The sequence below is a fragment of the Pelodiscus sinensis genome, chromosome 8 (assembly GCF_052426305.1).
Source record: "Pelodiscus sinensis isolate ZL-2025 chromosome 8, ASM5242630v1, whole genome shotgun sequence".
In the NCBI taxonomy this organism is placed as follows: domain Eukaryota; kingdom Metazoa; phylum Chordata; order Testudines; family Trionychidae; genus Pelodiscus; species Pelodiscus sinensis.
Window position 1 is genome coordinate 66,068,764 of NC_143059.1, and position 17,553 is coordinate 66,086,316.

General features: G+C 48.8%; 1 protein-coding gene across 3 annotated transcripts in view; it reads right to left on the reverse strand.

Annotated features, from left to right (window-relative positions):
- Positions 1-17,553, reverse strand: part of RBM20 (RNA binding motif protein 20) — a 186,412-nt gene that overhangs the window by 5,158 nt on the left and 163,701 nt on the right. For all 3 annotated transcript variants that reach the window (XM_075935489.2, XM_075935485.2, XM_075935488.2), the window contains exons 12-13: positions 16,704-16,823; positions 15,354-15,475 (exon numbers count right to left, since the gene is read on the reverse strand). In XM_075935489.2, the coding sequence (XP_075791604.2) occupies positions 15,354-15,475; positions 16,704-16,823 (242 nt within the window). The remainder of the gene's footprint in view (positions 1-15,353; positions 15,476-16,703; positions 16,824-17,553) is intronic.

Below are 17,553 nucleotides of genomic sequence, written 5' to 3' on the forward strand. Positions count from 1 at the left end.
CATCAAGGGTATGTAAACGCGAGTCTTCTGGCGAGGAATGAGGCTTCAGATAGAATGTTGGCAGACTTATGGGCTCGTTTATATGGAAGGAAGAATTTATCTTCGGCAGGAGGGGGGGATGAACGCGAAGCAGAACCCCTTGTTCAGAAAATAAAGTGTATGGTGGATCGGCTGAAAGAGCTGCCAACTCACTAACCCGACGTGCTGCCGTGACTGCTAGAAGGAAAGACACCTTCATTGTGAGCATGCGCAGGTCGCAAGTTGCTAAAGGTTCAAAGGGGGGACGAGTTAGTGCGTCCAGTACCAAAGATAAGTCCCATGGCTCCGGAGGGATTGTGAAGGTCGGATATAGGTTATCAAGTTCCTTTAGGAATCTTTTAACTAACAGGTGAGCAAACAGTGAATGTCCGTCGATGTGCGAACGGAAGGCCGAGATTGCTGCCAAGTGTACTTTCAACGAAGCGTTCGCTAAGCCCTCCGTCTTCAGATGGAAGATGTAGTCCAAAGTATGCTACACCGGTAAAGAAAGAGGGTACAAGTCCCTTTCCAGACACCACGCTTGGAACCGGTGCCATTTGTAGGTGTAGGCCTTGTGAGTGCTATGGCGTCTGCTATTCATCAGTACATGTTTCACTTCCTGAGAACAAGTCATTTCCGGTGGCTGAAACCAGTTAGGAGCCATGCCGTAAGATGCATGCGATCGATGCAGCATTGAACAGTGCCGTTGAGACAGTAAGTTGGGCCTCAGTGGGAGTCGTTGTGGCTGAGCGACCGACATTCTGGACAATTGTGTCAGCCAAGTCTGTCGAGGCCAATAGGGTGCTATGAAGATCACTGTTGTGCCCTCTTCTCCAGTGCCCTCGGAATGAGAGGAAGAGGCGGAAACGCGTAGAGAAGTTGGTGAGAGCCCCAATTGAGCAGAAGAGCATCCCCCAGGGAATTCTTGCCGGTACCTGCCCGTGAACAATACTGATGACACTTTTTGTTGTGATGAGTGGCAAAGAGGTCTATACTCGGGAACCCCCAGAGATGGAAGAGACCATGAACCACTTTGTTGTGTAACTCCCACTCGTGCTGAGTAAGGAAGTGTCTGCTCAGGGCGTCGGCGATGGTATTGTCCTTGCCCGGGAGGTACGATGCGGTGAGGGTTATACCATGGTGGATTGCCCAGTTCCACAGTCGTATGGCCTCTGCGCAAAGGGATTGTGAACGTGCCCAGCCTTGTCTGTTGATATAGTACACGGTGCATATACTGTCAATGAGAGTGTGGACTGCAAGACCTCGGATCATCTGCAGGAAATGTCTGCATGCGTTGAATACAGCCCGCAGTTCGAGGAGGTTTATGTGTTGCAGGGACTCCTGTGTCGTCCAGAGCCCTTGAACTCGATGTTCCTGCAGATGTGCCCCCCAGCCGATCAAAGAGGCATCCGTTGTGATCTGTACCGTGGGCCTGCGTGCGTGGAATGGTATGCCTGATAACAAGTTTTTGGGGTTGTCCCACCATGCCAGTGAAGTCTTGACGCGTCCGGGAATGGACACTGTCTTGCTCACAGCATGTACCCCCGGTGTGTACACCTTGAACAGCCAATGCTGGAGACTGCGTAGGTGAAGTCTCGCATGTGGCAACACATATGTGGTGGCAGCCATGTGCCCCAGCAATTTTAGACAAGTGAGTATGCTGGATCTGGGAGCAATTGAGACAGACTGCACCAAATCCTGGATCAACTGGAGTCTTGCTGTAGGTAAGTACACTCTTGCATTCAGTGCATCGAATCTCGCGCCAATAAATTCCAAGTCCTGACTTGGTGTTAGGGATGATTTGCCGAAATTGATTATAAGGCCCAACATCTCGAATACTGATGTGGTGGTGGTCACTGCCCATGCCGCCTCTTGGCAGGTAGGGGCCTTTAGTAGACAATCGTCAAGAAACGGGAAGATCGTAATATTGAGGCATCGGAGGTAGGCAGCTACCACCGCCAGGGTTTTGGAAAACACCCGTGGTGCTGCTGACAGACCGAAGGGTAAGACACGGTATTGGTAATGTTCTGTGCCCACCACGAAACGAAGGAATCGCCTGTGGGCTGGGTGAATTGCTATGTGGAAATAGGCGTCCTGTAAGTCGAGGGACGCAAACCAATCCCCTTTGTGGAGAGCCGGGATGATAGAAGCTAACGTGACCATTTTGAATTTTTGTTTCCGCAGGTAGCGGTTGAGTCGACGCAGGTCCAGAATAGGCCTCCAACCCCCTGATTTCTTCTGGGTGAGGAAGTACCGGGAGTAGAAACCTCTCCCCCGGAACTGAACGGGTACCCTCTCCACAGCTCCTATAGTACGTAGTCGGGACACCTCTTGCTGTAGAAGAATCTCCTGAGAGGGGTCCCTAAAAAAGGACGGGGAGGGTGGGGAGTGGGGGGGGATGGAGTTGAAAGGGATGGCATATCCTGAAATAACTATGTCGTTGACCCATCGGTCGGTGGAAATCAGAGACCAGCGATGTTGATAAGGTCTCAGCCGATGATGGAATAAAGCTACTTGTGATGCTCCCGATAAAGGGGTTGTCCGCAGTCCCTCGACTGACCCATCAAACTTGTTGCCGGCCCTGTTGTTGACTGGATGTCTTGCCAGGTTGCTGTCTTCGTCTTTGCTGGCATTGCCTTGGTCTCTGTTGTTCATATGGCTTGGGGCGGAATGTTGCATAAGAGAAGGGTCTCTGTTTATTATAGGGCGTATATCTTTTGCGTTTATACGGAGGCGTATACATCCCCAGCGTTCTAAGAGTCGTTGAGGAGTCCTTGCCCGAGTGGAACACCTGATCTGTGGCCTGGGCGAAAAGAGACTGTCGATCGAATGGTAAGTCTTCTACTTTGTTGAGCAACTCTTTCGGGGCAGCTGCCTGATGCAGCCAGGACACACAACGCATGACTACAGCAGTAGCCGTGGCTCTAGCTGCTGCATCTGCCGTGTCCAGGGCAATTTGCAGTGCTGTTCTGGCCATTGTGTAGCCCTCCTGTATTACCACTCTCAAGATTTGGTGCTTGGAGTCTGGTAGGTGTTCTAGGAGGGGGACTAATTTAGAGTAATTGTCAAAATCATGATTCGCGAGGGGAGCTGCGTAGTTACACATATGGAGGACTGAAGTGGCCGAAGAATATACTTTCCTACCTAAAATGTCTAGGTGTTTAGCCTCCTTGTCACTTGCAGTGTTTTTATTCTGAGCCATCTTCGATCTTTGTTGGGCGGCGTCCATAACAAGGGAATTGGGTTGGGGATGCGTAAACAAAAAGTCCATATCCTTTTGGTTTATAAAGTATTTCTTGTCCGCCCTCTTGTTCGTCGGTAAGGAAGCGGAGGGAGTCTGCCATATATCATTTGCGATCTCCAAGATAGCCTCATCGAAGGGCAGAGCCAGCTTTGATTTTTGTGAGGGCTGCTAGTTTTTCAGCAAAGGCTGTTGTTTTTGCTGTATGTTTGTAGTTTGAATGTTCTGAGATTGTGCAACCCTGTCAAAGAGCTCTTGAAACTGCTTGTGATTTTCTGTGGGAGATAACTCTCCAGGGAAGACAGAATCGTCCGGGGATGACGATGAATGATTGGCTGGAGACTCCGGTTCCTTATTCGGAGTATAGTTGTTCTCATGCCCGTCCTGATCAGTAACTGAGATAGCGTCTTCTGCAGACACTGGTGGAATCATCGGCGAAGGTGCGCGAAGTGTAGACGCTGGACGAGTGGGTTGTGGGGATCGTGATCTACGAGAATATCGACGGTCATCATAGTAACGATCATATCTCTGACGGTGAGTTGGGGAGCGTCTGGGGGAGTAGGCTCCGGATGCATCATACCAGTGTGAATATCTCGAACGCCTGGATAGTCCCGGTGAGACCGATCTGTCAGAAAAACAAGATGGAGAGCGAGAATAGTAGGAATAGCGTCGTTCATCATGATAACGGTAGTGATGGTATGAGGATGATCGCTGAGGTAATGCATGGTAGCGGTCCCTGGTGGAGACATAACGAGGAGAATGATGGTTGTTCAAGGAAAATGAAGTTGGTGACCAGGGTCCTGGAAAGAACCGAGCTCGGTCAGGCGTGAGTGAGGGCGTCCGAACGCGCCTCGACCTGTATGGGACCTCAGTCAGCACCAAGTGATCAGCAGGAGAAGACGGTGCCATTTGAATTGATGTGGTCCCTACCACCTGGCTGTTCTGCAAAGGAATCAGCGGTGCCGTGGGAGTTAAAGGCTGTGTCAGTGCCGAAGGAGGCAGCAGTGCAGAGGGCTGTACGGTGCCAATGATAGACTGCGGTGCCTGAGTCGGTGCTGTCGCCTGTGGCGCCGCTGAAGTCAAGGTCTCAGCCGTCAGCACCATGGGCATGGGTGTCGATAGAGCTGTGAGTGGCTGCGCATGCGTGACATCAGCCAGCACCGGGGCCGCCATTATCGGCTGTAACTCGGCCGTTGGGGCTGCTGCCGGTGCCGATTCCGCCCGCGGTCCTTTAGCAGGAGCCCGCATCGGGTCTTTAGCGCTTGCCAAAGCTGGGCCTGAGGCACTACGGCCCTTGCCAGTCTTCTCTGCCGGGTGCCTCAGCACAGAGCCAGAGGTACCCGGTCTGTCCGGCACGCTCCTGCGGTGCGGTAGTCCAGTGGTCTTGTGGAGCTCCTTCGCGGGAGAGCGAGGCAGGTGCGCTCCCGAGACAGCGGGAGATGGTGTATCAGACTGAAGGGCTTTGTTAAATAAAATCACCCTCAGCCACATTTCCCTATCGCGCCGAGCGCAAGCTGTCAATTTCATGCAGTGAGGGCACTTCAATGGGATGTGCCCATCCCCTAAACATTTAACACATCGCGAGTGCCCGTCTGAGTCAGGCATTGCCTCCTGGCATTGGGAACATTTCTTGAAGCCAGGCATGTTATCAGATAATAATAAAACAGTTTTTTTAAGGCTACTAATAGATTATAAACTAGAAAGAAAGAAAACCTGAGAACTAACTAGTAATACTATTAACAACTAGTAACAACTACCCTAACTCTAAATTGTCTCGTAATAGGTTTCTAAGGAAAAGTCTCCCTTTTCTCCTCAGGCAGAGAGGGGGCTCGTCCTAGATCCGTCTGCGGCCACGGATGGTTGAAGGAAACTGACAAGCCGGCCCGCACTCAGCTGTAACGGCGCGAATGGCGCGAGGCAACAAGAGCGCATGCGCGAGCCGGCAATGCTACTGCTATGGAAGTTTCTTCGTTTTGCGGCGCTGGGACGGACCCAGCACCTCGAGTGGAGCACCCTCGGGGACACTACTTGACGAAGAACTTCTTCTCCTTCGAGTGGTCCCCGTTGGTGCTCCACTGTGGGTGACTACACAGCAGTTGTTGGCTTGCGGAGGTGGGTTTGGAGCCATGTAGTAGTAACTGTGGATAACAGCCTGTCCCACTGCCATGGAGGATGCTATGGAAGCAGAAAGAGCATAATGTTGCGCAAAAGAGTGGTCAGATGACCAGGTAGCAGTGTTGCAAATGTCTTGCAGTGGAACGTTACGAAGGAAGGCGGTCGTGGCAGGTACCGCCCTGGTGGAATGAGCTGTGATAATTCCAGGTAGTGCTTGCCATATAGGGTGTAACAAATTCGAATGCAGGATGTAATTCATTTAGAAATTCTTTGAGATAAGACTCCCTGCCCCTTAGATCTTTTAGCATAAGAGATAAAGAGTCTAGGTGAGGCTCGCCATGACTTCGTGTGATCAATGTAGAACGCCAGAGCTTGTCGGACGTCAAGAGTGTGCCATGCAGTCTGGATTGGGTCAGCGTGAGGCTTCGGAAAGAAGGCAGGTAAGTGTATGGGTTCATTCATGTGGACGGGGGAGAGTACTTTAGGGAGGAATTTAAGGTGGGGTTGGAGTATCACCCTGTCCTTTGTAAATACAATATATGGAGGGTCGACCATCAAGGCCGCAAGCTCACTCACCCTCTTGCTAGAGGTAATGGTGACAAGGAAGGCTACTTTCATAGACAAATGAGACCAGGAGCATGTGGCTATAGGTTCGAATGGCAGTTTTGTCAGGCTCTTTAAAACGTGGTTTAAGTCCCAAATGGGGACTGGTGGACAGACAGGAGGAAAGATATTCTGCAGTCCCTTAAAGAAGCGTTTAGTCAGTGGGTCAGCAAGAAAAGAAGCGCCATCCATGGAATGATGAAAGTGGACCTTGATACTGCTAAGTGCTAGGCCGGACTGTTTTAGGGATAGTAAGTAGTCCAGTAAGGTAGGTAAAGGAGCGAGGTGTGGCGGGCTTGGATGGGTTTGAGCATACCAGTGAGAGAATCGAGTTCATTTGTACAGGTAGGTTTTCCTGGTGGAACGTCTTCTACTATTAATTAGAATGTCTTTCACTTGTTCCGAGCAGGCAGTCTCAGCATCCTGGAGCCATGAAGGAGCCAGGCATGGAGCTGGAGCTTGAGAACATCTGGATGAAGAGTCCAACCGTGGATCTGCGAGAGAAGATCGTGATGGAGAGGAAAGGGATATGGATTCGTCACCACCATCTTGAGGAGGTAAGGATATCATGTTTGTCTGGGCCATTCAGGTGCCTCTAGAATGACTAGCACCTGGTCCGTTCTGATCTTGTTGAGGACTTTGTGTAGGAGCGGGAAGGGGGGAAAGGCATACAGGGGAGAGGCATCCCATGTGATGGAAAAGGCGTCTCCGAGGGAACGTTTCCCCAGGGCTCCTCTGGAGCAGTAGAGGTGGCATTTTCGGTTGTTCTTTGTGGCGAAGAGGTCCACCTCTGGTTGGCCCCAATGAAGGAAGAGCGGAGTGAGGACGCGTCTGTCGATTTCTCATTTGTGCTAGTCCATAAACATACGGCTTAGAGCGTCTACTGTGACATTGAGTATCCCGGGAAGGTAAACAGCCAAAGGGGTGACCCCGTATGATAGGCACCAGTTCCAGAGCTTGATAGCTTCTGAACACAGGGAAAGGGATCGAGTGCCACCCTGACAGTTGATGTAGTACATGCAGGTGGTATTGTCCGTCTTGATGGTAATGGACTTGTGAGCTATGTACTGAGCGAAATAGTGGCATGCATATCTGACTGCCTGTAACTCAAGGAGGTAGATATGGAAAGTCTGCTCCATAAATGACCATTTGCCTTGGTCTGTGACGTGTCCCAAGTGGGCTCTCCATCCTATGAGTGAGGCATCTGTTATAACTGTGAGAGTGGAAGGTGGGTGTTGGAAAGGAAGGCCGTGTAGCATGTTTTGAGGAATTGTCCACCAGAGCAGGGAGTTGATGATGCGTGGTGGAATGGTGACGGACTTGGAAAGTTGGTCTCTGGAAGGCCTGTAAACCGTCGTGAGCCAGGACTGGAGAGGTCTCATGTGGAGTCTGGCCAGGTTGACGACATAGGTCATGGAGGCCATGTGCTCAAGGATTTTGAGGCAGTGGCGGACCATGACAGTTGGCACCACTTGTACTGTTCGGATAAGGTCGCATATCGTTGCGAACCTGTGCTTGGGAAGAGTAGCCCTTGCTGTGACTGTGTCGATGAGGATGCCTATGAATTCCAGCCTCTGCGTTGGGCGTAGAGTGGATTTTGCGTAATTTATGTGAAACCCGAGGATGAGTAGAAGGGCTATTGTGGTATCTGTCATGGCCTTCGCTCGTCGAAGGACGCAACTATTATGAGGCAATCGTCCAAATACGGGAATATTATGATGCCTTGGCATCGAAGAGAGGCCATTATGACTGCCAGGGTTTTGGAGAACACACTGGGGGCCGTGGACAGGCCAAATGGGAGCACCCTGTGTAGGTAGTGTTGGGTGCCTACCGTAAACCGTAAGAAGCGTGTGTGAGCAGGATGAATTGTAATGTGGAAATAGGCGTCTTGAAGGTCGAGAGCCGAAAGCCAATCGTGTTGATCAAGCACGTGAATGATAGTTGATAGGGTGGCCATCTTGAAACGGTGGTATGCGATGTATTTGTTGAGGCGCCTGAGGTCTAAGAGGTGTCACCACCCTCCCATCTTCTTCTGGGTTAGGAAGTAGGTACCTAGTTCTCTTGAATGGAGGAGTATACATTCCAAGGGTCCTGAGAGTAGTACGAGAGTCCTTCATAGAAAGCAACACCTCGTCGGTCTTAACTGTGAAAAGTTTGATTCGATCAAAAGATAAGTCCTCAACCTTTTGTTGTAGATCCCTAGGTATCCCAGATGCTTGTAACCAGGAAATTCTGCAGAGCACTATCGCTGAGGCTGTAATTCAAGCTGCGGTGTCTGCCACGTCCATAGCAGACTGTAAGGCTGTGCGGGAGATGGTGTGGCCCTCCTGCATAATATTGAGCAGGGTTGACTGTTTATGCTCCGGAAGGTGTTGGAGGAGATCCTGAAGCTTGGAATAATTAGCGTGGTCATAGTCTGCAAGCAAGGCAGTATAGTTCGCAGCCCTGAGGAGTAATGTGGATGAAGAGTAAACCTTTCGGCCCATAATGTCCACTTTCTTGTGGTCCCTGTCCCGTGGGATTGTTCTTAGATTAGACTGTTTACCCTTTTGACGTACCGAATCCACTACTAGGGAGTTCAGAGGTGGGTGGGTAAAAAGGAAGCCCATATTTTTTGGAGTGATAAAGTATTTATGGTCTGCTCTCTTATTTGTTGGAGGTGAATAGGGCTAAAGAACTTGGATGATGAGGTAACTAGGGAATAAAACGAGGTATTTTACTAATTTTAGAGAGAAATAAGGAGAACAGAGGGCTCCGTCTGCTGCCGAGGACGGTAGAGAAGGAACTGAGGAGCCGCGAGAGTATAAGGCGCCCTTCAATTCCAACGACACTAGAGGGTGCCATGGCACGTGCGCGGCGCGGCAGAAACGGCTAGAAAAGTCTCCGGTCGCCGGCACGAGGACGCACCAGCACCCACAGTGGAGCACCACGGGGACCACTTGAAGGAGAATCAATGGACACAAATCGGATCTATGTAAAGGAAATACTCAGAAGCCCGTTGGAGAACATTTCTGCTTGCCTAACCATAATCTGACAGATCTGCAGGTGGCAGTCTCATCCCAGGCCAGCTCCTCAAGCCAAATTCACAGGTAAAGCCTGGAATTACATTACATACACAAATTCAATTCACATGCTAATGGACTCAATCGTGATTTAAATTGGTGGGGACTCTATCACTGAAGGTGCTAAAAACTTTCTGAGTTGTATCCTTCCTGTCTTAGCATTCCATCTATTGCCTTTGATCTTTATCTGCTTAGGTTTAGCACCCATTCTCCAGATACTTAAAGAAAAAAGAGGAAGGGAAGCGGGGCGGGGGGGGGGGGGGGGGGGGGGCGGGGGCGGGAAACAGAGCATCATTCTCTTCTCCCCCTTTCCCTTCTCCTATTTATTTCGAGTTTTCATATCCCGTACTCAGAACTCCAGTCATCTGAAGAAGTGAGCTGTGCCCACGAAAGCTCATGGTACCATCTACATGTTTTGTTAGTTTATAAAGTGCTACCAGACAATTTGTTATTTATTTTTGAAGTACTTAACTAAAGGCATCTCAGACTATAAAATAGTGATTGAAATGTAGCCGTGTTAGTCTGGAGTAGCAGAAACAAAATACAGGACAATGTAGCACTTTAAAGACTAACAAGATGGTTTATTAGATGATATCATCTAATATTATTAATTATAATTAATTATCTAATGATATAATCTAATAAACCATCTTGTTAGTCTTTAAAGTGCTACATTGTCCTGTATTTTGCTTCAGACTATAAAAGAACCCAAGAATGGAGGTACTCAGGATTAGTGGACACTAATGAAAATCTAATTGTTATACACTATGACTCAACTCAACACTATTACTCAGACTCTTGAAACAGACTCATTAGCACCCATCAGTCTATGTACAACTGTGATGAGAAATCACACACATCTCTAGCTACAAACAACTGCTCTGGTCTTGGATTGGTCATTTAAAACACTGCTGGGAGGGGGAAGGGGAAGGGCACAGAATCCTCCTAGCAGCTGTGAAAGGCATCCTGTTGCCTTCTAAGCATCTCTCCTTTCAATGGTGTCTGGGAGTGACTTGCTGTTGCACTCTCAGGACACGGCTTAAACTCACAGTTTGCAGGGCTGGATTAACCTGATGTGGTCCTGAGGTCCCGCCCTGCACTCTGCATCAAGGCCCTGCCTCTGTGCACCTCCCCAAGGTTCCCTCAGCCATACTCCACTCACGCTCTGCTCTGAGGTCCCAGTCCTGCTTGGCCTCTTCCCCACAAAGCCCTGCCCACTGCTTGCATGGGGGAGGGGAGGCAGAAAGGAGCAAGGAAGGGAACGGGCGGAGAGGAACAATTAGGGAGTGAGGAGGGATGAAACCAAATGGGTGTAGGGCATGTGGGAAGTGGGGAGATGATGGGGCCACAGTCTAGATGCCAGGGCCCTTCTGAGTTTGTGTCTGGCACCATGGTAAAGCCAGTACTGACAATGTGGCCGTTTTTTTTTTTTTTTTTTTTTTTTTTTTGGAGCAAGGGCAAAACTCTTAATGTTTCATGTGTACAGCTTAGCAGGACGTGACTCAAAACTATTCTTCAGCTTCCAGAGGCAAGCTCCTACTTTTTTGAGAGGAGGGGTCGTAGCTAATTCATTTTTAAATCCAAAAACGTTGCCTGCCCAGGTCCTTCAAGCTGCTTTTAGATTATATACCCTGGTGATTGCCACAGCCATGATTTTCAATAGAGAGGTGTGGCTTGAGGAAACTCACTCCGTCCTAATCTAACAGGTCAAAATTTCACATGGCTGCAGGCCAAAGTAAATACTACCACAGTCTTTGGACAGATGCAGCATTCATTAGGGCAAGTTTAATTTATCTTTGAACCATAAACTACATTAAATGATTAGCACATATTTACTGTGCATATAGCACATGTGCTGATCTTGCCTACCCATTGAGGGTTGAGATGATCAAAACCACACCCCTTGTTGATTTCAGTGCCACCTCAGCTTTGAAAATCTCAGTCTAAAACCCCCACTGCTATTCATCTCAGAATTGCAGCAAGAGGGAGAAAACACTTTTTCATTACAGAAACTGTACAGAAGGGAGTCAGGTATTACAATGCCTTCCATAAAACCACTCTCTATCTATCTAACTATCTTAGAGAATTTGTACATGCGTCTGTCTCTCAGTCTGTCTATCCGTGAGTGTCTGTCTGTCCATCTGGGAGTCAGTGCATTTGTTCAAAAACTCTACCTAAAAATGGGAAGAGCTAGGACTACCACCTAAAAATGGAAAGAGCTGCTAGTATGCAGCTTCCACTTATCCATACTTAAAGCAAGGTCAGAGTCTGGTTGTGCCAGGAAAATGGGATGTGCCTGGAATTTGATTGCTGTCCATAACGTGGAAACGGAGAGGTCAGACAGGACCATTATGCTCTGCAATGATCACTGGGGGCAGCGAGCAGAGGGGGCACTTATACTGCAGAGCGACCACAGGGGAGCGGCTGCACCAGAAGGAAAGTGGCCAGCTGGGGCCACAAGTCTCCAGAGTGTCAGCCACAGGACAGGTAAGTTGCCCCCTGCCTCCAAACACCTCCCCTCAGGCTTTTGGCTACAGGACCAGATGGGGGGAAGCTCTGCTGGCCAGCAACCCTGCCTCCCCAGGGAGCCACTTGTGCAGACTTGCTTCCCCCTCCCCCCATGAAAAGCTGCCAGGCAGCTCAGCTGCAAGGAACTGCGGGGGGAGGGGAGGAAAGGGAGATGCAGGCTGGTTCTAGATCCCCCCGTGAGAAGCTGTCAGGGGGAGGGAGGGCAGGTAGCTCAACCCTGACATACCCCCACCCCCACGAGGATCTGCCTGGGGGCCAGCCAGCGCAGACCCACTTGCCACCCCACCCTGGGAAGAGCTACCACTGGAAGATTGTCACCCTCGCCATGGTAAGCCTCCCCAATCTCCTAGCTCCATGCCCTAAGCCACCCCTGCCCTGAACCCTGCACCCTGCTGTCCTGAGCACTCCCATATCTCCATCCCTACCCTCTGCCCTGACTCCAGCACCTCCACATCACGAGCCCCTTTCCCTGAACCCCTCACATCCCCAAGCCTCTGCCCTGGCTTCTGCACCCCTCGTATCTGCAGTCCCCTGTTCTGAAGGACCCAAGCAACACCGGGTAAATCTTCTAGTTTATATATAAACCAGAATTCAGGTGAAAACTGTTTGGCCTTCGTCTAATTCAGCGGTTCTCAAACTTCACTGCAGGTCAGTCAGTGTTCCCTGAAAGCTGGGTGCTTGGGCAGCCATTCAGGAGAGATTCAAATGCTGCCTGGCTGATCAGCAGAGCGCCCACAGTGCCCACAGCTGACAGAATGTGTTTCTACCGGTGGTGCACATCTGCACATGCCTCAGTGCACATATAATTTATTCCACTCGTGTATTCCCCTTTAGACAATAATTACTACATGACCGTCAGGGGGACCAAAGCCCGAGGCCTCTAAAAACCTGCTACACCAGGTAGCAAGGCCAAAGAGAAGTCCAAGGGCAGACGTTGCACGAGGAGTAACGGTAGTTCGAATTAGAAAGCCTAATTTGAACTACCTACTCCATGCCATGTATAGCCATGGGCACGGAGTTCGGACTAAGGGACATTTAAAAATGGCAGCGCCCGGGAAGATGCAAATGAAGCCCAGGATATTTAAATCCCGGGCTTCATTTGCAACTTCGAATGCCTACATTAGCCTCCCTAGTTCAAACTAGGGGGCTAGTGTAGACGTACCCTAATCCATCTATGTTAGGTGGGTTTCCAGCTCCTGTCACCACAATCTTTACTGTGTTTCACGTGAGGGGGAGCAGTGTCTACACTATGCTATTAACGTCCGTTGGAGAGCTGAGCCCAAGGTCACACAGGAGGTCTGTAGCAAAATAGTTTATTAGTTCCCAAAACCATCTTTCCCTGATCACTGACCATCCTCCTTCCTCTCTATCCACTCACCTCAGTCTTCAATTACTAACTCCGGGACCAGCCTCCCTCTAGTCTACAATCACATCTTATCAAGCAGATTGGGCCTTTTCTGGGAATGATCCTCAGCACTGGAATTTGATTTTCTTCCTTAGGGTGCTAGAGCTTGAATATGTTGTTCTTGTCGGCAAGCTGCACAGCCCTGTCTGTTCTGCCAGACATGTGGGGAGGGGATGCACTGAGCTGCACGGATCAAGAATGTACAAAGGAATGACTAATTCTGATGCTGTTATGAATAGGGATTGTTGATATTCTCAGGTAGCTATCTAAAAAGTGATCAAGGCAGGGCTGGCTTTGGTCTATTCTTGGATATGCCAATGACCTTAGTGTGATATTGTCTCGTGTGTGTTTTTATATTTGGAAAAATACCCAAAGCAATAGGTGGGGGTTTAAAAGTAAATCTAAATAAATACACAGGACATGACATGCTTCTTCACTGCCTTCTAGTAACTGTGATGTTGGGCAGTTGCCGTGTTCCACACCAGAGATGGCTGTGTTTCCATGGTGTGGGAAGCCATTCTCAGATCCTTTGTGTATCACACAGCTAGTGCTTTGAAACTGCTCAAGTTGAAAGATACTCTAAGTTAGCACAGAAATAAAACGATGCCCTTTTTTTAAAAAAAAAAAGTAACAAATTTAGCTACAGTGAAATTAAGAAATGAGCTGTGCTGGCAGGCTCTGTACAATCTGTCCCAGAAAGCACTACCAATGTATTTCATGCCTGACCTGAAACATCCCTGCTATTCCATAACGATGGGTATGATGGGCCAGCAGCGGCCCGCACTAATGCGGGGGGAGTAGCGGCTCTGGCCCCGACAGGAAGCCCGGGAGGCACGGCCCAGCCGAGGTGCCACATCCCCCGAGCCCAGTGCGGAATGGAGTCCCGTGGCCACGGAGGACTGCGCCGGCCACCAGGCCGGCTGAGACGTGCGTGCCCTGGGCAGGGGATGCCGGGATGTGGCCCCACCTCCTACGACCCTACGTAGGGAGGCCGGCCTCGCCGGGGGCGGGGCCGAGAAGGGTGGCGTGACCTCTGGGGGGCATTCAAAAGCCACGCCAGAGCCAGAGCACAGGGGAGGATGCCAAGGAGGCGATTCCTCCCACCCCGGCTGAGACGGGAAGCCAGGACTCTGGAGGAGCTATGGGATGACCACACGCATACCACCGACAGTGAGGTAAGGGCTGTTGGGCTGGGACCATGAACCGCTGACTTGGGGGAGGCTAGGAAGCAGCCCGGGGCAGGGACGTATTGGCGCCCGGGGGCTGACATGTTACGGGGTGGGACCCCATCAGCTGGGTAAGGGTTGATACCCTAACCCTTAGGGCCCCGGGCTGGGACCCGGAGGAGAGGGAGGGCCCAGGTCCCCCTAGCCACCCCTTTATCCCTCAGTGTAGCTCACAACGTGGGAAAGGAGCGAACGGTGCAAGGTGGTCAGGACCACCACCACGAGAACCATGGTGACCTTACAAGGTGCCCCGAGAAGGGGAATCAGGGACGCAGGGCCCGCTGGGCCCCGATGCCCCCCACCTGGGGGGTGGTACGGGAGCTTGCACCCATTTAACCGGCATCGTGATGGCATTCAGACAGAGGGCTCGCTGGGCCGTAACCCCGGATCAAGGGGTTGCGTGCTCGCGAACTAGATCCATCACAATGGGACTCTTAAGCAGAGAGACTCAACGGGGCCATATTGTCCTGGTCTATACTAGGGAATTATTTTGAAATAACTCTTCTTAATTTGAAATAACAAGCAGAGCATCCACACTACCATGCCTGTCATTTTGAAATCTGTACTCCTGCTTTCCATGAGGAATAAAGCTAATTTTTAAATAGTTATTTCAAAATAGCGGTAGTATGGATGCTCAGCTGCTGCTATTTCAAAATAACTACTCCCCAGGGTAATTCAAACTAATTATTCCCCAGTGCTTCCTGGGGCTCTAAATCAAGCTAGTGCATCCACATTAACAGAGCCTGCCTTGGACTAATTTCAAGGCTTCCCCATAGGATGGACACGCTATTTCAAAACTATTATTTTGGAAGTTATTTTTTCTAAATAAGTTATTTCGAAATAATTTCCTAGTGTAGACATGCCCAATGTGTGCTAGTATTTTTGTGATGAGGACTTCTCACTCATTGACCTGTGACCCATGATTTGAGCACAGGGATCTGTCCGTGACAGGTTAGTGCTGGCCCATAGCACTGCACGGACTATTTGATTATAAACACTCGTCAGCTTAAAAGACTTAAAACTATCCTTTCCCATGCCACTGAATTCTGCGTGCACCATGGAAGTCCATGTTACAGTAAAACCAGAGAGTTTTACTCAGTTGGACCCTTTAGTTATTAGAAGTAGGACTACCACTATTTACAAGTGTGTTTTACCTGAAGATTTTTGTAGTGAACAGTACTTCTGCAGTGGCTTGTCTTAGCTGTCTCTTCATTCGTGTAGAAAAGTCCACAAAGCTTGCAATAATACCCAGTTCTGGGCACCACGAACTCCACACCTGCCAAACAATTCTAAATCACATTAACATGGCAGATGTTGCCTCATAAAAACAGGTTTACTTTTAAAGAGAAACATATAATTTAGCTAATCCCAGATGATCTACTTTCAAGCTCACCTGAAAGGACATGAAATTCTCTAACACTGATGAATGATGCTGGATAATTACAATTTAAAATGCAGTGTACTGCAAATACACATTGTATACATTTTCTCTTAGGGTATGTCTACACTACCCTCCTAGTTCGAACTAGGAGGGTAATGTATGCATACCGCACTTGCTAATGAAGCCCGGGATTTGAATTTCCCGGGCTTCATTAGCATAAGCGGGGAGCCGCCATTTTTAAATCCCCGCTGCTTCGAACCCCGTGTAGCGCGGCTACACGGGGCTCGAACTAGGTAGTTCGGACTAGGTTCCTATTCCGAACTACCGTTACTCCTCGTGAAACGAGGTGTACCGATAGTTCGGAATAGGCACCCTAGTCCGAACTACCTAGTTCAAGCCCCGTGTAGCCGCGCTACACGGGGTTAGAAGCAGCGGGGATTTAAAAATGGCGGCTCCCCGCTTATGCTAATGAAGCCCGGGAAATTCAAATCCCGGGCTTCATTAGCAAGTGCGGTATGCATACATTACCCTCCTAGTTTGAACTAGGAGGGTAGTGTAGACATACCCTTAGGTATTATATGTATTTATACATTATCTCAGATACTACATGCATGCTGGGGCTGGCAGTAGGGGGACTGAAAGTGCCAGCGGCAGGAAGGGGAAATTGGCTGGGGAGTGGGGCAGGTCCTTTGGTCCAGCAAAATCCCTCTTTCTGAACCAGTCAAGTCGTGAGGGTGCCAGACCAGAGAGATCCAATCTGTATTAGATAACACCTCAATGTGTTGTCTATGTTCATGACCTACGGTTGTAGTGTAATCAATCAATCAGGCTAAATCACTCTAAATTGTCACATCCTATGTACAGAGAACTCATGTGAGAGATATCTATTCCCTCAAGATTTCAACTGTTCCATCTCATTAATAAATGCACAATCCGTTGATTGGGGAGAAAAATAATCTGGAATAAAAATCTCAGTTCTTTCAACATTTAACCTTGTGTTACCCTTTCTTTTGATTCTCCTTATATTTGTTTTGAGAATACAATAAGTAGCCTTCAAGTGACCCCTGGTTGTACATTTGAGGTATTGCAATGGGCAGAGCCTCATATATAGAGAGAGACATACCTAGAGGAATGCTTAGTTCAGTGAAAACATCCTCTTGCTCCCAGGATGGTGAAAAATGGGTTCTCTTAGATTTCACCTCGGAGAATTCAGGAGATTTCATTTCCAGGTACCTAGAATTTGCTTAACAAATGAATAAATGCATTGAATGAAAACAGTTTAATGAACTACAACAACTTCTATAATCCCCCTTCAAACATTTTTCTGAATGAGGCCAGAAGTTAAACAAGACCTGGAAATGGAATACCTCCATCCAATCTGGATGTTTAATACAGCACAGCTGACACTAGCTAACCAATAAAATACACCACACATTAACTAATATTTTTTTCTAGTGACAATTTGATGTTCATTCTGGCTTTTCAGTTTATATTTTGAACTTTTGCAGTTTGGTAATAGCCCACTTACATTAGAGAGAGTGTGTTAAAACTGGAGATATGATTTATGCATGCCTCAGTAGTACAGGATTCTGACAAACATAGTTATTTTTCATTCATATGCTAAATCTCTGAGAGCAGATTTTAGGCATGGAAAATATTCTGATGATTTATTCAGAAGGATTAAGCTTGGTAAGAAAGTTATCTTTCCTCCTCCTTCCAGACGTGTGAATTGCTTTTATATCTGCTATATATTTGAAAGAATCTGTGTGTCTCTGTGTTTGTGCAAGGACTCCTCATAAACAGTAAGGCTGTGTCTAGACTGCATCCCTTTTCCGTAAAAGGGATGCAAATTAGACACATCGCAATTGCAAATGAAGCGGGGATTTAAATTCCCCCCACGTCATTTGCATAAACATGGCTGCCACTTTTTTCCGGCTCGGAGCTTTGCCAGAAAAAAGCGCCAGTCTAGACGC